Below are 22,409 nucleotides of genomic sequence, written 5' to 3' on the forward strand. Positions count from 1 at the left end.
AGGGCAACAGATCATTTACATATTTACAGGGTTGTCCCACTCTTGTCTCTGTCCTGCTGTGGAGTGAAAAGCACCAGGAGATCTTAAATATACAGAAATCCAGCCGCCTTCACCTGGGCTCCAGGACTAGTCTTAGTGCATTGCTACAAGTCCCCTTGGGCAGGGTGACTCAGCTTTCCCGTTGATGGGATTGGTTTAGCGTTGTGATTACCAGCTTGGGACCAGGAGCCAGAATGCCTGGGTTCAAATCCTGGCTCTGCCACTTACTAAATGTGTGGAGTTTGGCAAAATTCCCTCGACTATTCATGCCTCAGTCTCTCTATCTGTAAAATGGGGTAACAGAGCCTCTGCATAATTATTATAAAGGTTTTTATTATAAGGATGAGTTATTACCAGCAGAGAGATCTTAGCATGGTGACCCAAACACAGTGCTTTATAAACATCAGCTGTAAACAGCTACACACTGGAGGTAACCATAATTGAGAAGACTGAGTGAATCCAGGCAGAAGCACAGAGCTCGGTGCCGGGACTGAGGAAGCACTCGGCAGACGTCGGCTCTTAGATTTTTTACTTATGGAACAGGGTTTCTTTTGTTTGTTTCTTTTGTTTTTTTGAGAAAGAATCTTGCTCTGTCGCCCAGGGTGGAGTGTAGTAGCACCATCTTGGCTCACCACAACCTCCGCTTCCTGGGTTTAAGCGATTCTCCTGCCTCAGCCTCCCGAGTAGCTGGGATTACAGGCACCTGCCACCACGCCCAGCTCATTTATTTTTTTTTATTTTTAGTAGAGATGGGGTTTCGCCATGTGGGCCAGGCTTGTCTCAAACTCCTTACCTCAAGTGATCCACCTGCCTCGGCCTCCCAAAGTGCTGGGATTACAGGCGTGAGCCACCATGCCTGGACCAGGTTTCTTTTCCAAATCTACATTGAACACATTCCCTGAGGCCAGGGGTCGGGGTGGCGGTGAGTTCAGGGTTAGCTTTCCTCTCACTGTGCTGAGAGCAGGCCTGGGTCCTAACTCTCCAGGGGTGCCCCATAACCCGGGGGTGGTGCAAGTGGAGGTCAAGGCCTCAGGTGCCAACCAGGGCCCACCCTCTGCAGGGGACCCAGGGCCTCACCAGAAGAAGGAGTTCCCCCACTCAGAGCTGTCATCCCCCTGCTTCTGCGTGCGGACAGTCAAGTCAAAGTGAGAACCGTCGTTGGGCCACGAGAAATAGAACACCCCCGAGCTGAGGATTTTCTTCAGAGCTATGAGGCGTTCCTCCTCCTTGGCCTCTTCCTGAAGAGGGTAAAAGTCGGTGGCGGTGATTTTGTAGATTTCAGCATCTGGAATTCTGCCCACAGATGTGCAGCCTGTCACCAACACCAGGAAGCTCAGAGACGTGCCACCTGGAAAGGAAATCAGACAGGAGAGCTCAGGGTCGCAGCCAGTCTGACCGCCTGGAGCTCCGAGGGGACAAACGGAGCCCAGGTTCAACCGCAGCCAGGAAGGCAACGTCTGTGCACCTGCGACTTCCCACGGCACTGCTCAACTCAATGGCTCAAGAACCTGCCCTGTCCCGTAAGCCTCGGGCAGGACTTCTCAAAGTATGGGACCCTGGCCAGCGGGTCAGCATCTCCTGGGAGCCTATTAGAAATGCAGATTCCTGCTGCCCAGCTGCCTGGGGCAAGCTTTGCTTTAACAAGCCCTCCAGGTGATTCTGATGCCCCCAGGAGTCTGAACATTCCTGGCCTGGAGCCCTTCCAGACCCCCAGGACCTGCCCCCAAAGCCTCTCCAAATCACCTTCCCCAGTGCCTCCTCAGCCACTGCCTTGACTCAGGACCCCTGGCCTGGGGTCTGTCTTCCCCTACTCCATCACAGGAGTGGCCTTCCCAAAGCCATCAGATCACAGCCGCTCCGCCCTTCCTTCCTGCACAGCTCCCATTCCCTGCAGGACTGCAACAGAAGCTCCCAAGGCCCTCCCCACTGCAGCCTGCCGCTGCCCCACATGTGGGCGGACACCCTGGCCGGCTGCTCTCCTGAGCTGGCTGTCCTCCAGCTGGTCCAATGTGCCATAAGCATGACCTCACACCCTGGGCTCTTGCCCAAGATACTCCCCCTGCCTGGGACATCCCACCACCATCTGCCCAACAAGACCTCCATGACCCCTTCTCCACGTACCTCCTGCCTGTCTCTGCCCTCACAGTACTTCGGGCTTCGGGCCCAGCATTCCATCCTCTGGAACAGCATGAGTGTCCCTACATGCTCCGTGGGGACCATCCTGCCTCTTCCCTCCCCCCTTTACCAGAAGAACTCCTCCTCATCCTTCTGGGCCAAGTTGGCAGCAACTCCTCCAGGAAGCCTTCCTTGCTCTCCCAAGACACGGACAGGCACCCCTTGTACATGCCAATAGCATTCCCATCAGCAGTTGTCACACAAAGCTCATGACCTCCTTCCCACCCTGTACCCCCAGGGGAGGGACTTCCTTGGGGCAGGACCATTTTATCATCGTCTCCCGGCACCGCACACACGCAGTTTGCTGGATGCTTCCTAAATAAATTCCTGCCAAATGCTACCAAGACCACGTCGGACCCTGCAGCCAGGGGAATGAGGCAGCCCTCTCTGGGGCACCACTTCGCTGCCGCTGACGGCTGGTTTTCTGTTCCCTGTCCCCCACTGCTCACAAGGGCACTTCACAACACGGTATGTATTGGGGGTGCCTGGCAGCGCCGTGCCCCACTTTCGGGACAGGGCCCAAGAGATCATCAGGTAGAAACTGGCCTTTGGGGGCTGGCAGGGCTCTAGTCCCAAGGACACTCTTCCCACCCCACTGAGATCTTCTGCGAACGATCAGGGGCCTCTATCTAGAGCCATGGTCTGGAGATGGTTCAGATCTCTCCACACTCTGGGAAGGGACCCCAAAACAACCAATTCCACCAGCCCCTCACCCCAATTTCCTCATCATACTTCAAAGGGAGAAGAGTGCTGCTTGTGGCAGGGTGGCGTGTGGTTGTCATTAAAGTGTGTTCCTTTAATGAGCGGCTCAGGGCTCCCACGGGCCTGCTGATATGCCATGGGGTAGGGGTCCCAGCAGGGTGGGGGGTTGACCCCATCACATCTCCCCAGACACATCCTCAGGAAACCACCTAAGAACAAAGGAAGTTATCACACTGGGGACAGGGACAGGGGTCAGAGTTCAACTTCTCAAGTAGGACAGGTGGGGTTCCGGGGTTGGCAGCCTCTGATCAGAACTTGGCCACAGAGCAGTCCCAGCACCCACCTGCCTTTTCTGACATGCTCAGGGCAGGGAAAAGCACAGTTCAGCAGAAGTGCCCTCGGAGTGGCAGGAGGATGGCCCCTGTGGCTGCCAGAGTTATGGAAAATTTTGCATGACATCACTCCGTACGAGTCATAAGCTGATTTCTAGCACCACTTCCTCAACAGCCTCCGCGTGGGGGGCCTGAGTGCCTGGCAACAGTCCCAGGTTGCATTTCCTGGGCAGGACCACGGCCTAGGGGAGGCTGGGGGAAGGAACACTGTAGCAGCCAGGAGAGGCTCTTAACAACAGCATTGCCACAGAGCTCTGGGGCTCTTGGGTCCAGGGAGGAGAGGGTCAGGAGTGGTACAGGGGAGTAAGGAGAGCTGGCGTCTGGTGGGCGCAGTGGAGGCAGGGGAGCTGTACAGGCACAGACTCCATCCTCCTGCCCACCGCAAAGGGCGCCCTTACCAGCTCCGTTTCACAGGGAGGGAAATAGAGGCACAGAGAGGTTAAGCAGCCTGCGCAAGGTGACAGAGCGGGGAGCTGGGATCCAAATCCACTTTCCAGCTACAGTGCCTGGGCAAGTTACTCAAGCCAAGTCTGGCCCCAGAGCTGGTGCTCCTAATTATACCTCCTTGCAGATGACATTGCCAGCCTGCTTACCCATGCTGCTGTCTCAGGGCTACCACTGCCATTTCACACACGCGTGACTGTCCCCCAGGGAAACTGAATCACTCACCCAGGCACACAGCTAGTCTGTGTTAGAGCCAAAACGCAAACGCAGGTTTCACTTTAAGCCCATGCTCCATCTAGCCCCAAAGTCCAGCAGTTTCCAACCAGATTGGTTTGCTGTACCCTTTACGTCTGTATGTATGCATGCATGTATTATTTATTTATTTGTTTTTTGAGACAGAGTTTTGCTCTTGTCACACAGGCTGGAGTGCAATGGTGTGATATCGGCTCACTGCAACCTCCACCTTCCAGGTTCTAGCGATTCTCCTGCCTCAGCCTCCGGAGTAGCTGGGATTACAAGCATGCGCCACCATGCCCAGCTAATTTTGCATTTTTAGTAGACGGGGTTTCTCCATATAAGTCAGGCTGGTCTCGAACTCCCGACCTCAGGTGATCTGCCTGCCTCGGCCTCCCAAAGTGCTGGGATTACAGGTGTGAGCCACCACGCCCGGCTATTTTTTCTTTTGAGATGGAATTTCACTCTTGTTGCCCAGGCTGGAGTGCAGTGGTGCAATCTCAGCTCACTCCTACCTCCACCTCTTGGGTTCAAGTGATTCTCTTGCCTCAGCCTCCTGAGTAGCTGGGATTACAGATGCCCGCCACCCTACCTGACTAATTTTTTGTATTTTTGGTAGAGATGAGGTTTCACCATGTTGGCCAGGCTGGTCTCGAACTCCTGACCTCAGGTAATTCACCTGCCTCAGCCTCCCAAAGTGCTGGGATTACAGGTGTGAGCCACTGCCCCTGACCTGCTGTACCCTTTAAGAGTGTGGTCAACCAGTGTACCTGCTATTAGCTGAATGTGTGCACCCCCAAGTTAATATGCTGGAGTACGAACACCCAAGGTGATGGTATGAGGAGGTGGGGTCTTTGGGAGGTGACTGGGTCATGGCAGTGGAGCCCTCATGAATGGAGTTTGTGCCTAGAGAGCTCCTGTACCTCCTCCACCACGTCAGATGCAGAGAAAGGCAGCATCTATGAAGCAAGAAGCAGGTCCTCACGGCTGACCAATCTGCCGGCCGCTGCTCTCAGACCTCCAGCCTCCAGAACGGTTCAAAATAAATGTCTGTTGCTGATAAGCCACCCTGTCTCCTATGGAACTTTGTCACAGCAACACACTGGACTCAGACAGCGTTCCCTTCCCATTTTAAAACTGTCACTGAAGGTTTTCATCGGTAGTTGACATGGTTGTAAATAATATATTGTGCAGTGTATTCTAAATATTGACATGTAAAACTAAAACTCTGGGAGTCTATTGTCAGTATCCCATGGAATCTACGCAGTCATGTGATACTCATCGCCATCTATTATTTACAGGATTGCAGGAACATGCTCTTTTTTACCACGTGGAACTTTCACTCATATTTCCAGTCCCCCCTCTTCGGAATTCCATCCTAACGTAGCATATTTGGTGCTTCTACATCCTGTTCTGGTCACCCCATCAGCCCTGCAGCTGTGTGTTCCTCAACTCCAAGTGTTTAAAAAGAGACTTCTGGTTTATCATTCCAATGAAACCTAACTGGTCAAACAATGTAAACAACACAATGTAAATAAAACACTTTGCCAAATAATTTTTTTTGGCTGTCCCCTTTAAAAGAGTGTGGTCAACCAGCGTACCTGCTATTGGCTGAATGTGTGCACCCCCAAATTAATATGCTGAAATACGAACACCCAAGGCAATGGTTTTAGGAGGTGGGGTCTTTGGGAGGTGACAGTCTTGCTCTGTCACCCAGGCTAGAGTGCAGTGGCGCAATCTCGGCTCACTGCAACCTCTGCCTCCCGGGTTCAACTTCCGCCTTTCAGGTTCCCTGCCTCAGCCTCCTGAGTAGCCGGGATTACAGGCATGCGCCACCACGCCCGGCTAATTTTTGTATTTTTAGTAGAGATGGGGTTTCGCCATGTTGACTGGGCTGGTCTAGAACTCCTGACCTCCAGTGGTCCACCCACCTTGGCCTCCCAAAGTGCTGGGATTACAGGCGTGAGCCACCGTGCCTGGCCAACAAATAATCATTTAATACGAAAAGTAATAATGTGTTGGAACCATCTCTTAATGAGATGAATAAATATTTATTGAAGGAATGAAAGTCGGTTCTGCACAAATTCTAATTCTAGTTTTCATTTTTGTAGATGCAAACACTAAAAAATCCTGTTCACATTAATAAATAGACGAGAATGGAAAGGGCTTCATTGTAGAAATGTCACTCGATTCTTCAAAGTCCTTCTGAGTTAGCCTGAAAAACGACAATAACCTGCTGATAAAATGGTTGCTAATGTGTCAGCTGATACCCCAATTGAATTCTCCTTCCATTATGAGGGAAGCAAACAATTGGACATCACCTGACTTGCAAACAGATTGTTACCTAGTCCTGACCTTATTTCAATGATGTTGACAAGCTTCTGGACTGTCCCTTTGTCTGGTATCCTAGGTGGAGTTACTTCCTGGAGCACGGCACACGGTGAGCTTCCAGAAGAGAGGAAGGCCTGCCCTCTGCCCTAACATGGAAGCAGGGCGACCGCAGAGGGAAACAAGAACACTGTCCTCCATCACAGGTGCTCGATAATAGAAAAAAGCCGAGGACCTGGAAACTTTTCCTTAGAACTGCCCCTGCCTGTGTGCCCCGGACAGTCGGTGGAATGGGTGTAACCACAGAGGCCTCTGTGGAAGAGCCTTACCCAAGCCTCAGGACCACTGTGGGGAGCGCTGCCTCTCTAGGAAGGCCCTGCCCTGCCTACCTGACCCAGCACTGATGGTTTCCTCCTCCTTCAGTCCCAGCCTCACTGTGTCCTGCCCAATCTCATTGATAGCCTGACTGCCTGACTGCGTTCTCTGTATACCATGGGTTTTTTTGTTTGTTTGTTTTTTGTTTGTTTGCTTTTTGTTTTTTAATTTAGAGACAGGGTCTTGCACTGTCACCCAGGCTGGAATGCAGTGACTTGATCTCAGCACACTGCAACCTCCCCTTTCTGGGTTCCAGTGATCCTCCCACCTCAGCCTCCCAAGTAGCTGGGACTACAGGCTCCTGGCATGGTGCTGTAGATACCACTGCTATGTAGAGACATGGTCTTGCTACATAGCCCAGGCTGGTCTTGAACTTCTAGGCTCCAGTGATCCTCCTACCTTGGCCCCCTAAGGTGCTAGGATTACAGGTATGAGCCACTATGCCTGGTCTGTACTATGGGTTTTAAGGAAAGTGCCATGGTTCGAGCCTAGCACCAGACTGTGGGGGGCCGCTGACTCCCGGGCCACCTGTCAGTGTGGTACAGGCCACTGGTCCCCACCTGCCTCCGGTGTGTGAGGCCCCTCCCAATGCCCACCTAGAGCACAGGATTTGTTTTTCTGAGGCAGGATCAATTCTCTGACAGCCAAGAAGCTAACTAGGCTTGCAGGGGTCTCGGTAGCCCTCAGCTGAGGGAGAGACCAGGGCCCTGAAACCATCAAGGATCTCACAGCAAGGGGAAAAACAAAACTCAGAAGACTGAGGCTTCAGGCTCTGCACACCTCCCGTGGCCTGTGTGGCCTCAGCAAGGCTCTCACCCTCTCTGGGCCTCCCAGGAGGATGCACCAGTCGTCTCGATGTCCCCTACAGGTAAAAGGCTTTGGTTGCAGGGCTCTGGACAAAGCAAAGCTATGCATGGGTCAGAGGGAGCTGCCAGTGAGGCTCTGCTGGCAGCTCCCTCTGCCAGGTAGATGGAGGCTAGGGCCAGCGGCAGGTCCTAGGCCATTTGTTATCAGGCCAGGAAAGCTGGCTGTTGGGGTCATGATACGTGGCTTGCAGACACAAGGCCCTGTTTACCAGGACCACCCCAGGCCTTCCACTAGGCTCTGGGCTGGCATTTCCTTGTGTTGTCTCAGCTCTGAGCTCACCTTCCCAGCCTGGTCTGTGCCAATCCCAACCCTGGGGTCCCTCCAGCCATCCTATCTGTCCCTCTGCTCACAAAGACACCCTCAGACTTAAAAGCTCCAAACAAAGGACTTAAGACCTCTAGGCTTTCCCACCTATGAAGGGGGAAGCTTCGGCCAGATGACCCTTAAGCCTCGCCCGCCACCCATAGGCTCAGAACCCTAAGCACCGTGTGCCCACACGGCATAGTCTCAGGGCCCTCTCCCGCCTCCCCTCTGCAGAACATGAGGGAGGAGTAGGCAGTGGCGGCTGCTGCAGTGAACACCCACGGTGAGCGCCCCTGGTATGGATCCTTCCTCAGCTCCACTCTGGGAACCTGAAATCAGTCCTGGCCCATGAATTTACACCTTGGAAACTGGCAAATGCTGCATCATCTCAGAGCTTCCCCCTCAGGGATCTGGGTGTCAACTCTCTTGGTAATATCCCACCACTGGGCACAGGAATTAAATTAATATAAGACTGACAAAGGCCAGTTCGCTTCAAGACTTGCTAGAGAACACTGCATCCCAAAAGACTAAGGGTTCAAACTCCCCTCCAGAGAATTCTCCTTCTGAAGTGACTGCCCATGAAACCAGCCCTCTACTAGCCTGTGCAGAGGAGTCACCCACCAGGAGTCCACACCCCGAGGCCACACAGCCTGGCCCTCCAGCTCACACCTCATCCTCAGCCCTCTGCAGGCCAGGTCCCTCTCACTCAGCACCCTCCTCCCTCCAGGCCTCCCAGGGACAGAGGAGAGACAGCAGAGCTTCTCAGTGGTGGCAGTGTCCCCAGGTCACACTCTAAGAAACTGCCTGTGGCCAGCCTGCCTGGTGTTGGAGGAGCACTCCACACTCTTCAAGGCATCACTCATGTGGACCTCCGAAGAACTAGGCAACATAGAAATGAGGCAGTGTTCCTAGATTTACAGATGGGAAAACAGTCCTCAAGAGATTAAATGCAGTTCAGCTGGGAAGTGGGAACTAGAATCCAGGAGGGCTGTCTGCTAGAGAATTTATAGGGCTAGAGTCCTAGCCAATTGTGTGACTAGGTGGAGTCACACAATTGGAGTCACACAGGTGGGGTCACATGGTTGAAGTCAATCATATAGCTGGAGTCACACAGGTAGAGTCAGTCACATAGTTAGAGTCAGTCCACAGGTAGAGTCACACAGGTGGGGGTCACACAGGTGGAGTCACACAGGTGGGGGTCACACAGGTGGGGGTCACACAGGTGGAGTCACACAGGTGGGGGTCACACAGGTGGGGTCACACAGGTGGAGTCACACAGGTGGGGGTCACACAGGTGGAGTCACACAGGTGGGGGTCACACAGGTGGGGGTCACACAGTTGAGGTGAGTCATACAGATGGAGTCACAGCTGGAGTCACACAGAGTCAGTCATACAACTGGAGTCACACAGATGGAGTGAGTCACACAATTGGAGTCAGTTACACAGTTGTAGTTGGTCACACAACTGGAGTTACACAGGTGGAGTCAGTCACAGAGTCAGTCACACAGGTGGAGTCACACAGTTGTAGCTACACTCTGTGCTGCCCAACATGCTCAACAGCTGAAAACACAAAAGAAAACAGGTCACAGTTCTGGGTCAGGGACTTACAGGGGAAAAAGAAAATCAAGTGAAAGTCAAACGCCCCTTAAGGTAACCAATGGGGACTGGAAAAACTTGATTTAAAGCCCAATCCTTCATCCTTCAGATGCTTAGGGTACTTTCCAGAATGTGTTGAAAATAGACCAAATTATCCTGACATCCCCAAAGTCAAATTCATACGTACAACACTCAGAGAAACTCCAACCCACCCCTGAGGGTGACTCTTACAGGGGGACTGGGGTTGGGTGCACCCAAAGCCTCTGAGCTGGGCTGGTCTCGCATGGCCCACAAGAAGCCTCATTCCCTTCTGTGGGGTGTGGGGTGGCGGGGACTGGCTGAAGGCAGGGAGGAGGCCTCGCCTAGGGCAGCCCCGGGAGGTGGTCTCCTCTCTGTGTACTCCCTGCCCCAGAAGACCCCGTGGATCCCCGCAGATCCCCTGGCTGGCTCTAACAAGACTTCTTTGGGGCTGCCACCCTTCCTGGTTAGGATCGATTTCCCACAGCTGATCTTAGATCACAGCCCTGGGAAAAAACACTTTTCCCCTGGGATGGGGGAAGGTATTGCACTTCCTGTCCTCCTTGTCAGCCCAGCCACCTGTCCCCTTCAGAAAGGAGAACAGCCTGGTGGTTGAAGGCAGTCCCTGGTGCCACAATACATTAGTTTAAAACCCAGGGCACCACTTGAGAATGGCCGGACCTTGGGCCAGTTACTGTAATTCATTGCATCCCAGTCCCTGTCGGATGTGAAATGAATCATTCATGTATGGACTGAAAGCAGCTGCCAACTATAACTGAAAGATGCCAAGACTGTGAGGCATCCTGGGGGCCCAGATGCCACCATGTGGACAAAAGGGCATCAGCGTGGATGGACGAGGCAGGGTAACAACAGCACCCACCCAATAGGTGGCCACGGGAGCCGCGCTAACAGATTCCTAAGTGAGCGCCATGCAGGTGCGGGTCACCGTCCTCACGGTCATCACCGTGGAAGGCAAGGGCCACGGGGATTTTCTGCAACTTCAGGAAGATCGCTGCAGAGCAGAAAGTCCTGCAGAAAACCCTCGGCAGCCCATATACTTTCACGGAAAAAGCAAGTGTTTGGAGGCAGCTGGATCCGGGTTCGAAATCCAGCTAAGCTTCTGACCTAAGGCAAGTTACTTGAAGCTTCTGAGCCTGTTCCCTTTACTGTAAACAGGGACAACGATGCATTATCACAGTAGCCTATTTTTAGGATTAAATAAGTGAATGTATGTCTAGCTCTTGGCACGAAACAGACATTTCCTAAATGCACTTTGTCACGTGGTACTGTGTGTTTTTCCTAAATGCTATTTGGAAATGATCACTGTCATCGTCACAGTTCAGGGAAAAACATTCCATGACAGAAAACACCCAGAAAAGGAATGGCCAACATAACCGTGCTTTTCTGGCAGCTTTAAAAATCCTCAGTATTTGAACACAGCTGCCGTGAGCAGGGAAGGGAGGTGTGCGCTTGGCTCGGGGAAAGCCCGAATCTGGACAACCCATGCAGCCATTCCCATCTCAGCCAGGTGGGACCGAGAATCAGGAATGCGACGGGGCTCTTGTCTCGGCCCCAGAAGTCACAGGAGATGTCCATAGCCGGGTCACAGATAGCGAGGGGGGGCCCTGAGAGAGGAGGAAGGAAATGGGTGGTGGAACTGAGGGCCCCAGGGCTCCCGAGCTCCAGGAACAGCAGAGGTTGGCTGTGACCACCCATGACAGCCGGGCACCGCCGGCTCACCCTCAAGTCTCTCAGAGTGAGCAGAGATGCCCACGTCTTCCTGGAAGTTCTCTCCCTTCGCAAGTTACATCGCGCTGTCCCTTCCTCTCCCTCCCACCCCACACTGACTGTCACACATCAGTGGCTTTTCTCTCCTGCCGACAACTTCCAGCCCATCCCTGTGCGCCCTGGCATCTGCCCTGGTCCTTGTCCTCACCCACCTGCCTTGGCACACCTTCTAGAGTACTGCAGACAATGCCCTGGGCAGAAGCCCCAGACCAGACTTTCGAAACACTTAGGCCCTCGCCGGCAAGCAATGAAGACGAGCTTCCCTGGCACGGGGTTGGGGTGCTGGGAGCCCCACCCTGCCCCAGCACAGGCAGGTCACAACCAGGCGACACTCACCTTGACCGTCCCACCTGCATGGAGGAGCAGGTTCTGAGGCACAAAGAAACATCTTAAAAGAGAAGCAAGGTCGGCCAGGCACGGTGGCTCATGCCTGTAACCCCAGCACTTTGGGAGGTTGAGGCAGGCAGATCACCTGAGGTTGGAGTTCCAGACCAGCCTGACTAACATGGAGAAACCCCGTCTCTACTGAAAATACAAATAATTAGTTGGACGTGGTGGCGCATGCCTGTAGTCCCAGCTATTCAGGAGGCTGAGGCAGGAGAATCGCTCGAACCCGGGAGGCGGAGGTTGTGGTGAGCCGAGACTGCGCCACTGCACTCCAGCCTGGGCAACAAGAGCAAAACTCCGTCTCAAAAAAAAAAAAAAAAAAAAAGAGAGAGAGAGAGAGAGAGAGAAGAGTGGTCAGAATGCCTGCACTGAGGCCCCTCCCGACGCAGAGGCTCCTGCCCACCGGGAAGCCCGGCGCCTGCTCCTCCAGCAAGCGGCTACTCACCAGATTTCAGCCTGAGCTCCCCCAGGCAGCCGTACGCGTCCGTGAGCTTGCCATACTGTCCTTTAATGACTTCCTTTTCTTCTGGAGCTGGGGGAGAAACACATCACAGAAGGCATCAGCGAGCGTCTCCTGCTCATTCCTGTTCATTCACACCCGGCTTGCCAAGCTGGCTTCCCACCCACTCCAAAAAGAAAACACAAAGACAATAGCTCGGCCCACAAACACCAAGTGTGGAGGTTTTATGATTCGCGAATCACAGAGCTGCAAGGATTCAGACCTTCCCACCAACAGCTTGCTCTCTGGAAGCGCTGACAGCTTCCTGGGGGCTGGAGGAGCTGGGGTCCTGGGGTTCTGGTGTCTAGCTGGGGGCAGGCACCTGGGGCCTGGCTCTATTACTCTGCCTTGCTGTCCCTGTCCACAGGTATCATCCACTAGAGGCTACATCCTGGAGGTGCCCACTCACTCCAAGGCACCTGTGGAGGTGGTAACTTGGGGAGACTGGGCAGAGGTGCCTGTGTACCTCTGAGTGCCCAGGGCCTGGGTCCAACCCATCCCAAGGCAAGCTGCGTGCCTTGCCTGCCGGGTCTTTGGCAGTGATTGTCCATGCCCAAGCCAAGGCACGGACTAGTTTTAAAGCAAAACTGACAGAGGGAAGAACCATTAGGCGCAGGGAGCCCTAACCTCTCCAATAATGCCACAGGCCTTTCTGGCCATGACAGGGCAGGCCTTTAGACCCCTTCTCAGAATAATGTTTTAAGTGTACAGAACAAAATACAAGCATAGATGAACCTTGAAAACATTACGCTACATGAAAAAAGCCAGTCACAAAAGACCTCAGAAAGATTCCATTTTGGCCGGACACGGTGGCTCACTTTGTAACCTGTAACCCCAGCACTTTGGGAGGCGAAGGCGGGCGGATCTCCTGAGGTCAGAAGTTCAAGACCAGTCTGGGCAACATGGTGAAATCCTGTCTCTACTAAAAATGCAAAAATTAGCTGGGCATGGTGGCGCACGCCTGTAGTCTCAGCTACTTGAGAGGCTGAGGCAGGGGAACGGCTTGAATCCAGGAGGCGGAGGTTGCAGTGAGCTGAGATTATGCCACTGAACTCCAGCCTGGGCGACAGAGTGAGACTCCGTTTCAAAAACAAGATTCCATTTCTATGAAATGTCCAGAACAGGCACATTTCTAGAGACAGAAAGTAGATGTTGTGATTGTCAGGGGCTGAGACTGGAGAAAGGGGGGATGTGGATAATTGCTAATGAGTATGAGGCCTCTTTTAAGGGGGACAAAAATATTCTTAAATTAGATTATGGTGATGGTGATGGTTATACAACCCTGAAAATATATTTTAAAAACATGGAGTTGTATACTTTAATGAGTAAGTTGTATGATACAGAAATTATATCTCAATAAAGCTGTTATAAAAATCAAGAAAATAAATACGATTACAAATACCAATCTTATTGAAATCCAGTTATCAAAATATTTTTTAAATGTTATAGTATAGTAATCTATGTGCCTTATCAGCATATTAAATCGCTAAATCCAGTGGGGTCTATTAACCACCTTAATTTAAAACTAGTGATGAGAATAAATGCTATTTCAAGATATCTGAAACAACGCTAATGTGATATGGAGATATCTGTAATTGCAATTGGTGACAGGGTCAGAGATATGGCTAACCCACATTGGTGACAGGGTCAGAGATATGGCTAACCCACGTTGGTGACAGAATCAGAGACGTAGCTAACATACTGGTTTTGTTGCCTGCCTTCCTAATTAGAGGAAATGCTACATTTCAGGTAGGATTGATAAAAATAAAGATGGACTTTTCTCCCCACCCAAGAAAACCAATCCTCAAATCCTATGCACAGAACCCTTGAGGAGCTTTGGGCCCCAGAAGAACCCTTGGGCTGGATGGAACCATTTCTACATCATCATGGAGGTAAGAAAAGGGGCAGCTGGTTCCCTCTCTACCTCATTGTCTTAAGCAGCCGAAAAGGATTCTTCGACTGCCTCAACTCCCACAGTTAAGGAATTTCAACCAGGAACTAAGATCCCAAAGTGAAATGTTAGAAAGGAGAAAATGACAGAAAACATCAGCCCCTCATACCAAGCCCTCAGAGCAGATGGACTGTGAACTGACTTTCATCACTTCCTGCTGTCTCTAAAGATGTTGACTCAGAGAGGCAAGTGTAGAAAGCATGGACGAGCATTTGAAGCAGGTGAACTTTGTTTTAGCTGACACACATCCCAACACCCCGACTCAAAAGATCCACCATGCCACGTTTTCCAGCGCAGTCTTGATTTCCTGGTTCCTCTCAACCATCCCTATCCCCCTCAAAGGCACTTGTCCTCATCAGATGACAAGTCCCAACTGGGATTGGAAATACACTCAGACAGTCCCATCCTCCCCTCTGAAGCTCTTCCCACCCTCAGCCCCCCGGAGCAGGTGCTGGCAGCCCTAGAGCTGCCTCTCTCAGGAACCAGCATGGACTGGCTGTTCCTGCCTCGTGCTCCTCTAGCAAGCACAGGAGGACAGAAGGTAGGCACCAGGGCCTCACAACATGACCTGCTACCACCCACCAAACAGACAGCTCTGTCCAGGCTGGTGCTCAGGACACAGCTGGTGGGGCAGAGAGTCAGGATAGACTGTAAGACCAGAGACCTCCCCTCCTCCATTTCTCTAGGCAGGACTGATGGTAAGACGTGATTTAAAGAGCAGGACTGATTATCAGCATAGCTTGAGAGGCCAGCAACTTGAAAATACACTCAATTCCCATTATTCACAGTAGTTATGTTCCATAGAGTTACCCATAGATACTGAAGCAAGCAGCGCTCCTAAAGGAAATGCAGAGTTAGGTTCCTGAAAGCCTCGGGTTGCAACATTTTTGTCAACCAATCAATACATAAACTTGTTTTATGTGTTTTTCTGTTTAAAAGACACCTTACTGAATAAACAGATGGCCTTCAATTTACAATGGGGTCATGTCCTGATAAACCCAAGGTAGGTTGAAAATATCCTAAGTTGACAATGCATTCAATACACCTAACCTACCAAACACCATAGAGCTCAGCCTGCCTTCCACCTACCCAGAACACTTACATTAGCCTGCAGCTGGGCAAAATCATGAAATATAAAGCCTACTTTCTGATAGTGTTGAATATCTTATGAAATTATAGATTATTGTACTGAAAGTGAAAAACAGAATGGTCCCATGGGTACTTGAAGGATGGTTTCTACTGAATGCATATCGCTTTCACACCGTTGTAAAGTTGAAACATGATAACTGGAATGAGCCATCATAAGTCAGGAATCATCTGTACAGTGTTGATTCGTTAACACTGAACCAGTGGCACTAGAACACAAACCTGAATACAGCTTACCAAACACATATATTTTCCCCATAAGGCACATCACTGCCTTCTTGCACCAGAAACACTAGACAGCACTTTCAAACAGTGAAACCACGAAGAAAAAGCACAAAACATGAAAAATATGGCACTAAACAAATCATGAAAACCACGCTTATTTATACCAAGAGGGTGAAACAAGATGGCAGAGCATCCTTTTCAGCTGGGAACAGGCTTATCGGGTGACACATTTTCACCACTCTGCTGGTGTCCATGAGTTCCGATCTTTGGGTGACAAATTTTAGAGAGCAGGTGAATTTACAAATATGGAATCCACAAATAATGAGGATCCACTGAACATGGTTTAAGGACCTGGCAAAGACCATGAGGAGACTTACCAGGAAAACAGTCATTCATCAGCCTCAATGTGAATTAATCTGTACAAGGGCTCTTCACCTGGGGCGACAGAGGAAGCCCCTGACAGTCACTGGAGTTTCAAGGGATAGCTCCTGGGGGAATCTGTATACAAAATTATATTCAAAATTGTATGCAATTTTTTTTTGATAGAATCTTGCTGTGTTGCCCAGGCTAGAGTGCAATGGTGCAATCTCAGCTCACTGCAACCTCTGCCTCCTGGGTTCAAGCAATTCTTCCACCTCAGCCACCCAAGTAGCTGGGATTATAGGCGTGCACCACCATACCCAGCTATTTTTTGTAGTTTTAGTAGGGATGGCATTTCGCCATGTTACCAGGCTGGTCTTGAACTCCTGACCTCAAGTGATCTGCCCACTCGGTCTTCCAAAGTGCTGAGATTACAGGCATGAGCCACTGTGCCTGGCCAAAACTGTATGCAAATTTTTGATAAGTATTTTTATGGGGGCTAAAATCCCATTTTCAACAGAATCTCAAGAGTTCAGTGCCCCCAAAAAGGTTAAGAACCAGTTTAATGAATGAATATTTTTCCCAATGCTCACTTGAATTTGATTGGGTTTTCTCTGGGGAAGGGAGAGCACGGAGTAACCTAAAGACAATCAGTGAAATCATCAACCTCTACCAGCAGCCAGAAGCCCGTCGTCTTGAGGACTAAGCAGACTCTGCTGGCAGCGGGGTGGGGAGTTACAGAAAATGAAGTGCCTGGGATATTAGGTTCGCAGGGTCACTTAGAAAAGTACTGGGAAGCCACTGTTCCACCTTTTCTATCAGCCCGCCTCAAAAGCTCAGAATGGTGGCAGAATGGCATATTAGTCTCCTTTACTACTGCAACAAATGACTACAAACACAGTGGCTTAAGCAGCACAGACTCATGACCTTACAGTTCTGCCCTCAGAATTCTGAAATGGGTTTCGCTGGGCTGAAAGGAAGGTGTCGGCAGGCCTGCATCTGCTCTGAAGGCTGCAGGAGAAAATCCATTTACTTGTCTCTTGCAGCTCCCAGAGGCTGCCTGCATTCCTTGGCTCTGGGCTCCTTCCTTCTTCAAATTCAGCAATCGCAGCAATCAGATCCCTGCTTCCATCCTCGCATTTCCTTCCCTCTCCCTGCCCGGCCTCCCTCTTCCAGCTTTTAAGGACCCTGTAAGTGCAATGGACTCATCCAGATCATCCAGGATAATGTCTCCTCTTAAGGTCCTGATCACATCTGCAAAGTCCTCCTGCCATGTAAGTGCCACATTCACAGCCTGAGGAGGACGTGGGCCTTCCAGCCCACAGGTCTCCTGCCTCTGCTCACACACTGATGAAGGGTGAGGAGGAGAAGGAGGCATCCTCTTCCCCAGCATCTGCTTGGAGGCAATGCCAAACCCACTGGTAAGGCACTCAGACTGTCACACACCTACAGGGCCCTCCTGGGAGGCGGGCCTATGAAACTCCAACTTCACAGGCAGAATCGAAGGCCATGTGTGTTGCCAAATGTCTTCCTCCAGCCTTCAGGTACTGCAGACAGGGCTGGAGAGAGGTGAATCAGCAGTTCTCAGTGCCCCATCTCAGTAGATAAGCTGATAAATGCAATAAAATAATTACGACACCAAAAATACCTATTTCAACCCTAGTAGCTTTACAAAGCCTTGAAACAGAACCCATAAGCCCTGGTATGATCTGGTTCTGACTTTGTGAATCGTGAAACAAGGAGGCCTTTGTGCATTCATTCAACTATGCGAATAAGCCTGACCAAATAAAACAAAATGACAGGAAATTGCTAAACAAAGTGTTGTGGCCAAATCCACACTTGAGGGGTGGGAAGATGACCCTGGGAGAAGCTATGCAAACAAAAGTGACCCCTTGCCCTGGTGCATTACAGATGACAGGCGTGGACTTTACATCCCTGTCACTGGGAAAATTAAGCACGAGTAAAAACACGACTTTCTATCCTCATATTTTAAAAACAAACAAACAAAACCCAATAGGACCACCTTGTCCCATTCCAATGCTGTCAATTATTAACTCCTTGAGAAAAACAACTTCACCTCTGACTTATACAATACGGGAGCTCAAAACAGGCCTCGACCATGGTGGACGGGAAAATCACGAGAAGATGTTTCTCCACCATGAACAGACTCACTGTAAACAAACTGGGAGGCCCCAGGCAGCAGAACTTCATTCTCTTCTGGGTCCAGAGGCCAGAGAGCTGAAATCCAGGCATCAGCAGGGCTACTCTGATACCTGGAGCCGGGACCCTCCTTACCTCGTCCTGCGTCTAGTGTTCGCCGCTTGTCCTGTCCGTGGCATTCCTTGCCTATGGCTTCCTCACTCCAGGCCCTGCCTCGGTTGTCATGTGGCAATTCTCTCCCCATATGTCCCCTTATTGTTATGTGGCCATCCGCTCCCCGTATGGTGTCCCCCAATTGTCATGTGGCCATCCTCTCATGTGTCCCCCCGCTATTATGTGGCCATTCTCTCCCTGTGTGTCCCTCCACCATTATGTGACCATTCTCTCCCCGTGTGTCCCCCCATCATGACATGGCCATCCTTTCCCTATATGTCCTCCCATCATCATGTGGCCATCCCCTCCCCACTGTCATCACGAGGCCATCCTCTCCCCACATGTCCCCTGTCTTTACAATGCCATCCTCTCCCGGCATACCCCTGTTGTCACAAGGCCATCCTCTCCCCATGTGTCCCTCCATTGTCATGTAGCCATCCTATCCCAATATGTCCCCCCCATCATCACATGGCCATCCTCTCCCAAAGTGTCCCTCCATCGTCATGTGGCCAGCCTCTCCCCACATATCTCTCCATCATCACGTGGCCATCCTCTCCCCACAGTGTCCCTCCATCGTCACGTGGTCAGCCTCTTCCCATGTGTCCCTCCATCATCATGTGGCCATCTTCTTAAAACAGCAGTCACACTGGATTAAGGGCCCACCCTACTCCAGTATAACTTCATCTCAATGTTACAACTGCAACAACCCTATCTCCAAATAAGATCCCCTTCTGAGGTCCCGGGGGTTAGGACTTCAACAATCCTTTTGGAGGACACAATTCAGCCCAAACACTTGGTCATCTTTTCACTTAGTGGGCCTGTCCTTTTAAAGCCTGACTGCCCCATCGACCGTCTCTCCAGTAAGCTTCCTTTATTCCTGCAGTGCCTTCACCTCCAAGTCCTCCCCTGACCCTTCTGATGTATCAGGAGCACGCACCCCACCCCAGGAGGCAGGGGCCTGGCAGCCTCACTGCCCACCTCCAGCACTCCCAGAGGCCTGGCTTCCCAGGAGGTTGGTTCCAGAGTCACCCCACACCCTACTTGCCCCCAAACAACTGTATTTTCTCAATTAGGTTTGAAGGAAAAAGAAATCCTTTTTGCTCTCCAAAATGGAGGTGACAACACAGATGTCTACACACACCAGGAAGGTAACAAATGAATATGGCCAGGCATGGTGGCTCGCACCTGTAATCCTAGCACTTTGGGAGGCCAGGGCAGGAGGATTGCTTCAGCCCAGGAGTTCAAGACCAGCCTGGGCAACACAGTGAGACTCCATTCCTACGAAATTTTTTTAAAAAAATAACCAGGCATGGTGGTGGGAACCTGTGGTCCCAGCTACTTGGGAGGCTGAGATAGGAGGATTGCTTGAGCCCAGGAGGTCAAGACTGCAGTGAGCTGTGATTGTACCACTACCCCGTCTCAAAAACAAATAAACAACAAAATGAAGCTGCTGGAAGGGCTTTGGGTGAGCAGAGAACACACACCACCAGCCAGGTGCCAGTCATGCCCACCAGCCCAGTGCTGCCAGGCTGCAGCATTTCCAGGAGACAGGGCACTCCAGACCTTCCAGTGCTGGCAACCATCCCCATTTATTTTAAGCACTGCATGGGCTGGAAGCACACCTCTGCAGACTGGATTTGGCCTGCCCATTTGCAACTTCCGTCCCCCCTTTCTCGATAATCTCAGAAATAGACAGACTCTTCCTATCTCCCACGCTTTTAGTTGCATTTCCTGTAAGTTTTTCCACATGAGAATGTCTTTGCTTCCCCTCTGGCTGGCCACGAATTTCTGGCCTTTAGAGGAAAGCCCTCCTGTCTACCTCCTCAGCCCCCTTCCTCGACCCCTCTTGCCAGAGATTTGGCCACTGGCTCAGTGGACACATCTTCATGCCTTCTGTGGTTGGCACCCTTCCAGGCACAGAGACACTGCAGTGAACCAAACAGATGGAAACCATCCAGCATTTGGCAGTGGCCAAGAGGAACAGGAGGAATGAATGGATGAGTGATGGCAGGGGGTGCAGACCGAGGTGGGGTGGGAGGCTGGGGTGGGGGCACTGCCGAGAAATAGCCAGGAAGGGGTGGGCGCTGTTCAAGCTTCCTGCCAGGGTGGACAGATAAGATCAACAAGTGCAATATAGACAGTGACAGGAGGGGAGCAGAAAAAGTGAGCACGGAGTAGGGGACGAATAGTGGGGAAGGGGAAGTGACATTTTAGATGATGTCATCTCAGAAGGCCTCATTGCAAGGGTGACATCTGAATGCGGACCTGAAGGAAGCCAGAGAGACAGCTGCATGGAGAGAGGAGGAGCACTGTAGGCCCAGAAGGGCACGTGCAAAGGTCCTGCGGCAGAAGCACTCCTGACCTGTGCAAGCCCCAGCAAGGTGGGCAGTGTGACTGAAGGTTCATGGAGGAAGTGGAGTGGGGAACACACTGCACAGAAGTTTGAGGTCACAAAAAGGTTTTGGGTGTCACTCTGAGTGCCACTGCAGGGGTCTGAGGTTCATCCTGCCTGCTATGTTGAGAACTGACTCTAGAGGAACAAGGAGAGAAGGAAGGAGACCAGTTAGGAGGTGCTAGCGCCAGCTGGGCGAGAGAGGACTCTAGCCTGAACCAGGGCGCAGCAATGGAAGAGCTGAAGAACAGTCCAGTTCTGGAGACAGACAGACAGACAGACACACACACACACACACACACACACACACATGCTTTTTAGTTGTGGACCTTTCCAAAGAAAAGTAGGATGACATAATAAACCCTTTTACCCTCATTATCACATACCCACCAGCTCCACCTGCTCCCAACCCACGCCCAGGCTACCCACTGTCCTATACCTTAGATCAGCTCAACTCAAAACGGGCTCCTCAGACCAGCAGCACCAAGCATTAGAAAGACCTTATGAGGCCCACCCCCCGCCTTGTGAATCAGAAGCTCTGGGCTCAAGACCTAGAAAGCTGTTTTAATGAGCCGTCCAGGGGACTTGAATGCATGCTAAAGCTTGAGAAGCACTGCCCTAGGTTATTCTGAGTAAATTCCAGGCATCGTATTATTTCATCTATAAATATTTCAGTAAGAATCTGGAAAAGATAAGAGTTCTTTTAAAAAACACAACCATGGCCAGACGTGGTGGCTCATGCCTGTAATCCCAGCACTTTGGGAGGCCAAGGGGAACGGATCACCTGAGGTCAGGAGTTCAAGACCAGCCTGGGCAACATGGTGAAACTCCATGTTGCTTTCCACAATAGAGGTGACAAAGCAGATGTCTACACACACCAGGCAGATAACAAATGAAGCTAGCTAGGCATGGTAGCTCCCTCCCTGTAATCCCAGCACTTTAGGAGGCCAGGGCAGGAGGACTGGCTGAGCCCAGGAGTTCAAGACCAGGCTGGGCAACATGGTGAGATTCCATCCCTACAAAAATTTTTTTTGTAATTAGCCAGGCACGGTGGTGGGAGCCTGTGGTCCTGGTCACTTGGGAGGCTGAGACAGGAGGATTGCTTGAGCCCAAGAGGTCAAGACTATAGTGAGCTGTGATCACACCACTACCCTGTTTTTAGTCTCTACTAAAAATACAAAAATTAGCCGGGTGTGGTGGTGCATGCCTGTAATCCCAGCTACTCAGGAGGCTGAGGCAGGAAAATTGCTTAAACCTGGGAGGCGGAGGTTGCAGTGAGCCAAGATCACGCCACTGCACTCTAGCCTGGGTGACAAGAGCGAAACTCCATCTAAAAAAAAAAACAGAAACAAAACACAACCGCAATACCATTATCACATCTAAAAAAGAAGTTGCCAGCAATTCCTCAACATCATCACATATCTGGGTATATTTTGAAGGTGGAACCATGGACAGATTGGCTATGGGATATGAGAGAAAGACAGGGTTCAAGGATGATGCCATGTTCATTGCCTGAACAATGGAAGGGATGGAGTGACCCTGGCATAACAGCAAAGACTGAGAGCATAGGTCTGGGCAGAGCATCGGCTGGCACCAGACATGCTGTGGCTCTCTTGCAGCCCCGCGTGGAGGCTGAGGACAGAGCTCTGCAAGTCTAGAGTCCAGCAGAGAAGTCTGGTTGGAAAGACCCCCCAGACGTCCCCAGCAGACAGAGTTATTTACAATCATGAGGCTGGGTGTGGTGGCTCCCACCTGTAATCCCAGCACTTTGGGAGGCTGAGGTGGGAGGATCACTTGAGCTCAGGAGTTCGAGAACAACCTGGGCAACATAGGGAGACTCTATCTCTAAAAATATAATAAAATATATTAATCGGG

General features: G+C 51.2%; 1 protein-coding gene across 8 annotated transcripts in view; it reads right to left on the minus strand.

Moving 5' to 3' along the window:
• Positions 1–22,409, minus strand: part of SYNJ2 (synaptojanin 2) — a 165,952-nt gene that overhangs the window by 117,747 nt on the left and 25,796 nt on the right. For 7 of the 8 annotated variants that reach the window (XM_009205802.3, XM_009205801.4, XM_009205798.4 and 4 more), the window contains exons 2-3: positions 12,094–12,180; positions 1,117–1,387 (exon numbers count right to left, since the gene is read on the minus strand). In XM_009205802.3, coding sequence (XP_009204066.1) covers positions 1,117–1,387; positions 12,094–12,180 — 358 coding nt within the window. Of the gene's footprint in view, positions 1–1,116; positions 1,388–11,597; positions 11,920–12,093; positions 12,181–22,409 lie in introns of those variants that run through there. The other variant, XM_009205797.4, reaches the window with a different exon arrangement.

This window comes from Papio anubis, chromosome 6 (genome assembly GCF_008728515.1).
Source record: "Papio anubis isolate 15944 chromosome 6, Panubis1.0, whole genome shotgun sequence".
In the NCBI taxonomy this organism is placed as follows: domain Eukaryota; kingdom Metazoa; phylum Chordata; class Mammalia; order Primates; family Cercopithecidae; genus Papio; species Papio anubis.